General features: G+C 43.4%; 3 protein-coding genes across 3 annotated transcripts; 1 reads left to right on the plus strand and 2 right to left on the minus strand.

Annotated features, from left to right (window-relative positions):
* The first annotated feature begins 300 nt into the window (after positions 1-300).
* Positions 301-3,844, plus strand: LOC104819316 (histone-lysine N-methyltransferase ATXR5). The gene is made up of 6 exons (XM_010549335.1): positions 301-821; positions 919-999; positions 2,539-2,768; positions 2,872-2,972; positions 3,063-3,275; positions 3,370-3,844. The coding sequence occupies exons 1-6, from the start codon at positions 479-481 to the stop codon at positions 3,527-3,529; spliced, it is 1,128 nt and encodes a 375-aa protein (XP_010547637.1). The 5' UTR covers positions 301-478; the 3' UTR covers positions 3,530-3,844.
* Positions 3,845-4,052: 208 nt separating this feature from the next.
* LOC104819317 (probable pectinesterase/pectinesterase inhibitor 51) lies at positions 4,053-6,047 on the minus strand. Its single transcript, XM_010549336.1, has 2 exons — positions 4,987-6,047; positions 4,053-4,859 (listed from the first exon to the last, which is right to left on the minus strand). Exons 1-2 carry the CDS (start codon positions 5,960-5,962, stop codon positions 4,174-4,176), a joined length of 1,662 nt encoding a protein of 553 aa, XP_010547638.1. The 5' UTR covers positions 5,963-6,047; the 3' UTR covers positions 4,053-4,173.
* Positions 6,048-7,006: 959 nt separating this feature from the next.
* LOC104819318 (cell wall / vacuolar inhibitor of fructosidase 2-like) lies at positions 7,007-7,696 on the minus strand. The gene has a single exon (XM_010549337.2). The coding sequence runs from the start codon at positions 7,627-7,629 to the stop codon at positions 7,096-7,098; it is 534 nt and encodes a 177-aa protein (XP_010547639.1). The 5' UTR covers positions 7,630-7,696; the 3' UTR covers positions 7,007-7,095.
* Between the last annotated feature and the right edge of the window lie 12 nt (positions 7,697-7,708).

The following is a 7,708-nucleotide window of genomic DNA, read 5'->3' on the forward strand; positions in this document are numbered from 1 at the left end:
TTTGAGAATAGTTTCATTTTTAATGATTTAATTTTATGTTTTAAAAAAGTTCATGGCTTACCATAAAAGTTTGATTTAGTTTCTATATTTATTTAAAAAATTTAAAGTTAGGATATTTATCTGAGTTTTTAAAATGGATACCGATATTCATTGTTCTTTAAGTTTAAGAATGAAAGCTAAATTAAGAAGAAAGGAAAATTTGTATTAGAACATACAAATCTGATAGAAAATCAGCATAATAATAAAATATAAAGCAATAATGAAATTATCAGAAAAAAAGTGTAAAAAAAAAGCAAAAAAGAAGTCCAAGTACCCCAAAATACACTCCAGGTGATGCGCACATCAATTTCCGTGCGCACTCGCGGTGCACATTAGCGACCAATCAAAAATCGCCTCTCCCCGTCGGTCCGTCTTCTTCTCCGGTGAGTCTTCACCTTGCTCAGTCGCCGTCCCCGCTTCAACATTTGCCTCTCCGATCATGGCAACGGCGATCTCCTCGCCGGCAGCTTCGCCTCGCCGGTTCGTCTCCTCAAGGCGGCGGACGGAGGCGCCGCACCGGTTCTCCTCCGATTCTCCGCCGCGGAGGAAGATGAAATCCATGGCGGACATAATGGCGAACGCGAGATACGCAACAACGGAACGAGACAGCTACAGTGACGTCACCTGCGAGAAATGCGGCTCCGGGGAAGGAGACGAGGAGCTTCTTCTGTGTGACAAATGCGACCGAGGGTTTCACATGAAATGCCTTAGGCCGATCGTAGCCCGCGTCCCCAGCGGACCGTGGGTCTGTCACGATTGTTCCGACAAGCGACGTGCGAGAAGTAGGGATTTTTCGTCTTGTGATCTTCTGGTTCTTTGTTTTTTTCCCTCGTTCGGATGTTCCTTTTCAGCGTTGGGATTTTGTCCGGGTATGTTTAGGTTTTTCTCAGAAGAAGATTTTGGATTTCTTTCGGATTGAGAAGCGAATTGATCATCAGGACAAGTGGGAACATGCTCAAGGTATGGTTTTTTTTCTTGTCTGAATTTTCTGGTTCATGTCCCGATCGTCGTTGCCACAGTGTCATTGTGATTGCCTCCTTCTCTCGACTGCATTGCACAAAAAATGCATCCAGAACATAGAAATTCACTCTAGCCGTAGAATTCCTTGTGTTGCACTTAATTGAAGCTCTGTTTTGTTGAAAGCTATCTGAAATGGCTCATCACTTCTTCCTGGGGTCCTCAATCCTCATAAAGTACATAATGTTCATAGAGGTTCTGTTAAAAGATAAGGACATCATCAGCAACATTCAGAAGTTTGCCCATTTGAAAGTACCTGGCTTTCTTTTTTGCAGTGTTTACATCTGTAGACTGTGGTTTGATAGCTTCTGGATGATGAACGTCAAAGAGTTACCTTTAGCCAATAGATTACTTCAATTGGATGAATTCTTGCTCTCTCCGACTCGAATGGGGTTGGTTCGTTTAAGAATACATTGCCTTAGTGCCTCAAGAAGCATTTCATTTAGGGTACGGTTCCCACCGGGTGCAAACAATTCTTTGCATACACATTAGGTTATCTTGTTGTCGCTCTTCCAACAGAATGTATGCATCTCTTCCTAACATCCCTTTTCGAAATAGAAAAGAACGGATAGATTTGTTAGATGATCCAGCTTTAAAGGACTTATTACATACACAAAGGAAACGCAGGTCATGGTCTTTTTTAGAATGTTGTTTGTTCCCAGTCTCTCTCAGAATACCTAATGACATTATCGATTTCAAGGTGCATGTTGTGTTCTTTTAGTGATACTAGCTGCTGGTAATGATCGCAGTTCAATATATTTCCCGACTTTCTTTTTTTAGTCCTTCTTTTCATGTTGTGCTTCTATCTTGCTAATGGATCGTATATACCTTTAAACCTAGCCAGCGAGCTTTTTCATGTCAGCGCGGTTACTTGCATATTTCTGTATACGCCATTATGCTCTTAGATAACACCCCAGATGTAGTTTGGAAAATGAATTTCCATCTTGATAGATGTCTGAAAACTACCTTTCAGTCATCGCTTCGTCTCTAGCACGCTGTTATTCTCTGCCAGAATCTGATGTCTAGGCTTCTCTGCAAGATGATTTGATTTTTCGATAGTGCTGAAAATTCCTCGTCCATATCCTTATTTAGCATCCATGTTTTGACGAACCTTCGAATGGTAGTTTTTTGGAAGTGTTTAAGGTTTCTATACCAAAATTGGTTAGAACTACCATTTCAGACTTAAAAGCGCTGGTTTGTCCAAGACCGCGTATTATTTTTCAAATAATTGGAATCCTATCCTTTTTGTCTACTCCATGGAAAAGGTCTCTCGGAATTATCTGAAATTATCCTTTGGTTTCATTGCAAGTCGTGATGTTGGATGGCTATATACATTCATAAACTATGTGCTGCATGTTATACTAAGCTAGCTCCAGTTATGTTAAAAACGTCTTCCTTTTTGGAAGATGTGTGGTGCTACATTTAGAAATTTGCGTTTTACGTACATTTATATAATCACGCAATTCGTTTTCTCTTTTATAGATGCCAAAAAGTATAGAAGACGGTCGGCACCCTTAGTAATGAAGAAGAGAAGGAGAAGGCTATTGCCATTTGTTCCATCCGAAGATCCTTCCCAGAGGCTGAAACAGATGGGCACACTTGCTTCTGCTTTAACAGCACTCCGTATCGAATATAGCGATGATTTAACTTATGAGTCCGGGATGGCCCTCCGATCTGCCAATCAGTCTAAGTTCGAGAAAGGTGGGATGCAGGTAAAGTATATCAGAGTCCTTTCAAACCCTATCCTCTATTTGATCTCTTTTAGGGTTTAGGGTTTAATTCCGATTATTTTCTCCCTATTTTTTTTTTGTGTAGGTGCTCCCGAAGGAAGATCTAGAGACCCTGGAACAGTGCCGAGCGATGTGTAGACGAGGAGAGTGCCCTCCCCTTGTGGTGATGTTTGATCCGATTGAAGGGTATGTCCCTTTGAACACCCCAGGGTCGATCTTGTTTTGTCAAGAAAATACTAGGTTGATAAATATGTTTTTACATTTACACTCTTACAGTTACACAGTTGAAGCAGATGGTCCGATCAAGGATTTGACATTTATTGCTGAATATACCGGGGACGTTGATTACTTAAAGAACAGGGAAAACGATGACTGCGATAGCATTATGACCCTCCTTCTGGCGGAAAACCCATTGAAGAGTCTTGTTATATGCCCTGACAAATATGCAAACATTTCTCGTTTCATCAACGGTATCAACAATCACACTCCGTAAGCATTCAAGGAACTTACCTTATAGATACGGTTCTTTCTCCTTTTAAACTGCTTCACTGTCTTTCTTAATACCGAGACAATGACTTTGCAGGGGCGGTAAAAAGAAGCAGAACTGTAAATGCGTGAGATACAGCATAAATGGTGAATGTCGGGTGCTTATTGTCGCTAACCGAGATATCGCCAAGGGGGAGAGGCTATATTATGACTACAATGGTTATGAGCATGAATACCCTACTCATAACTTCATCTGAGGTACACAATGGTAAAAAAAAAATTAACAGTTTTACAGAATCCGGATACATTTTTTTGCCCCCAAAGCGTTTCTTTTCCATTCCCTTCACCATTTTTTTTGGTTTCACCGGTCAGTTAACGCGTTCAAAGTTTATATGTAGAGCTGGTATGGCCGTTAGGATAGAGGCAAGGTGGAGAAGAATTTACAGTAGAAAGTGAAAGATTTTACCTTTGATATGTGTTATTTATAACTCGAGTAAAGCAACAAAGTACCCTTTTGTTCTTAAGCTTTGGTAATTGGTTCTCTGCAGTCTTTTTGCTCTCTCGTGTTCCAATTCGTTTCTTCTGGTCGCATATTTATTGTCATATGTTGATTCTTCATGTGAGAGTTTCTCTTTCTAGTGGGTTCGGTCTTGCTGTCTAGTTGCGGATGCTTCAGTTTTCTGATTCCGCACGTTACTTGGGGAGAAAGGTAGGGTTATGTGATGGTGCACCATAGCCTCATCAAATGCTTCAATAACCAAGCCTTGTTCGGAAAAGGTCAATGTATGATGATGATGTTTAAAATGAGGGTTTCTTTCTTGGTACAGTCCCTTAATCACTTAAACTCTATAATCAACCATTCATCCACTACACTGATTTTAATGGGTTGAAATAAAAACAATCAAGCGGTAATTGTTGCCCACTCGTCTGCCTGAATAAAATTAGCCACCGAGTACGCACTAACATGCTCTTCTGGTATCTGACTACTCCACTTGACCCTGTTCCTCGTATCCGACCCCGGACCCGTGTTCTTATATTCCCCGTAGAACAGCGTTTTCAGCGCGAAATCGCCACTCCAAGGCTTCCACCCGTCCGGACTTATCAGTTCCTCGAGGTTACATCCGATGAAAACCGTCCTAGAGAACTCCTTCCATGGCCTGCCCAGAAAGCTCTTGTGAACTTTTGGTTTGGCTTTGAACAGCTTCATATACTCCTGCGTCCCGTTTATTGAGCAGTTCACGAACACGAACCCCGTGGACTGAGACGGGTCGGTCCTCCCGTGGGCCGTAACTGCGTTGTTCTCCCCGTGTTCGGGTTGGGCCTGTCTCGGGGCGACGAGGATCTGACAGTCTTGGAAGACAGAGGCAGCGTTGCCGAAGATGAAGTCGACGTTGCCTTGGATGCGACAGTTCTTGTAAAATTGTCGGAGGGAGTTAGCGTAGAGAGTGTCTTGGTTCCCAAGAAACTCGCAGTTCTCGAGGATCGAGAAGTCGCTGTCCGACCTGAACGCCACGGCCTGGTGAGTGGGCGGTCCGGCCGCGTTCTGGAACGTCACGTCACGAGCCATGAATCCATCGCCCAGCACTCCTACGTAACCAAAATAAAATTCATAAACTTCTATATATTATATATATATATATATCAAACCAAACGTTACTCTTTTTAAGCTTTGTATTAAAAAAAACCGTCACTTTTTTGAAAAAAAAAAACTCACCAACAGTTGCGGAGTTATAAGTGGTCATGCCGGGTTGACCAGCGTTCAAAGACCCCGTAATGACCGTTTTGCCCATCCCGTCACCGATGAACACCACGTTCTTCTTCTCAAACGGAACCCTAACGGTTTCCTCGTACACCCCTTCCTTGATCCTTATCACGAACTTACGCCCTCCGTTATTCTCCGGTGCCGCGTTAACGGCTTCTTGCACCGTCTTGTAACACCCGTCCCCTGCGTCCTTGCACACCGTCACGTTTTCCGTTAAGCCCGATGGAAAGCCCAGTTTCGACCCATTAACCGAACCTAGGCCCAAGATCGGCCCAACCTTCTCCCAGAATCCGTCCCGCTCCGTCGAAGGAGGGATCCACGAAAGGACGTCGTCTCCGAAATTATCGTAAGAGACCATCATGCTCAACGCGTTACTGCTGAGTCTAGCGAGGCTGTCGAGAAACGTTATCGTTTCCGCGACTTGCTTCGTGTCGTTTACGTACTTGAACCCCGACGAGCAACCGTACTCGTGCGCGAGAGCCGCGCTCATCCACGCTCGAGCGTCCTTGATCTTGCCACGTGTCAATGCCTCGTCCGTCGATACGGTTCTGTGATCGGAGTAGACGAGATTCTGGAGGCACGTGCTGGCGGCGTTTGTGCGGTTGAGATTCCCTGCGGACGAGTCCAGGATGAACTTTACCTTGGATTGGGCGGTTTTGAGATTGTCGTAGGAGACGGAGATCGCGGAACGGATGATTTGAACCGGTTTCGGATCCGGAGGGACCCGACCCGGTTCGGACAGCGAAGAGACACATTCGTCCGGAAACCGGGTCGCGTTGCAGGCGAGTCGGATCTGGGAAATGGGAGGAGACGCCGGAGAGTTGCCGGCGGCGAGAGGATGGCGGTAGTTGGGGTAGGAGTGAGACACGGAGAAGAAGAAGAAGAAGAAGAAGAAGAAGAAGGGAAAGGGGAGGAGAATGGAGGGCATGGCTAAATGGAATAAGCAGCGCGGCGGGACGAGGAGGAGTTTTCCGGTGAGACTTGGCAGCGGAGGAGAGAGAAAACGGAGTGTCGGATAAGCCACTGGAGAAGAAGAAGAAGAAGGGGTGTATTGTATATATAGAGAGAGAGGGAGAGTGAGAGGAGTGGGTCCGGTCCGGGATTCGGGGTCAACAAATTCAGATACCAACACGGAAATCTAATACAAGGGAAGAGGAAATGAAATCTATTTGTTTATTTCCTTCTACCACCATTTCATGTTTTTATGGGAATAATAAAAAAATATTATTCCTTATTAATCCCATTATCCGAATTCTATACTCATCTGTGAAATTTGGTACTAAAAAAAAAAAATCTTCCCTGTATGATAATGGTATCTGATTCAGACCACTGTCTTAGACACTTATCCAACATGACCGCAATAAGACGCACCATAGCATTTTCTGACAATTTATTTGACTCGTTTCCAGATAAAATCAAATATATAAAGAAACAAACAATTAATACTACAATGGGACCGAACATTTGATATTTTGGCAAGTTTAATTTTTATTTTCTCCACAGAATCACGTACGGGTCGAGGCCAAATTTCCATAAATAGTTTTAGGATTTTGGGCTTATTGGGCCGGCCCATTAAGTGCCTTTCTTACGTTTGGGTTCGGGGGTATAGAATTCATAGCGTCCGCTTGTACTTAGTGACAGGAGAATATGATGTATACTATGCATTGATTACACTCTTCCCCTATATTGCAAGTGTTTTTAATTTTATTTGATTTGCTGAATCTAAGCTTCACATTTCTGTAGAAAAATTAATACATAAAAGAAATTTTCACATAATTCGCATATTATGGAAAATTTTATTGTATAAATGAACTACTTATATTTATACACACATATGTATATATTTCTTTTAGAAAAATGTTGAATTGTTTGTGAAAACTATTTGGCGAGATCCGGAACAGCAACATCATCACAGATGTTAGAGATTTCGGAATTTGAAATCCAATATCAAAACTATACAAACCGGTCCATGAAAATTTCATTGTAATTAATTAAACTTGTAAATAAAGCTAAATAAAACAGAAAAGTTTACTACATATATATAAATGAGGGGCAAGAATATCATTCACCGAGACTATTGATAATAATGCCCGACGTGACATCACAAATGCGTTTCAAACCCTCCTCTCTCCGGCGAATCTCCGGCGGATAAACCAAACCCTTTCTCCGCAGGAAAATATTCCGGCAGACGTTGGGATATTCCTCCGCCGCCATCACGTGCATGTACGCATAGTCGTAATCTTCGCTGTCCAGATCCTGAACCGAAAGCCTGAGAGAATCGGCGGCGAGAGAGTATTTGTCTCCACAGTCCTTGAGGACCTTCTTCAAAACGCTGTCGTTCGAGGAGTCATAGAGCTCGCCGGAGAGATATGCCGCCGTGGCGTTGGCTGTGGCCGTGGCGTTTCCGGCGATGATTGCGGCGAGGCCCTTCGGATCGGCGGTCGAGCTTCTCGGGTCGGATTTGAGAGCGGAGATGCAGAGGTCGAAGTACTTTGTGTTCTTGCAGGTTGTCTGAATGGTGTTCATGTCGGATTTGACGACGGTTAGGGTTGATGATGATGCAAGAACGACGAGGAAGACGATTAAATTACACATTCTTTTTTTGGAGAAAAGGGTTTTGAAATTAATCGTTTTAATTTGGATCCGGAGACAAGTTCATGGGGGGGGGGGGGGG

The sequence above is a fragment of the Tarenaya hassleriana genome, unplaced genomic scaffold (genome assembly GCF_000463585.1).
Source record: "Tarenaya hassleriana unplaced genomic scaffold, ASM46358v1 Cleome3, whole genome shotgun sequence".
Taxonomy (NCBI): domain Eukaryota; kingdom Viridiplantae; phylum Streptophyta; class Magnoliopsida; order Brassicales; family Cleomaceae; genus Tarenaya; species Tarenaya hassleriana.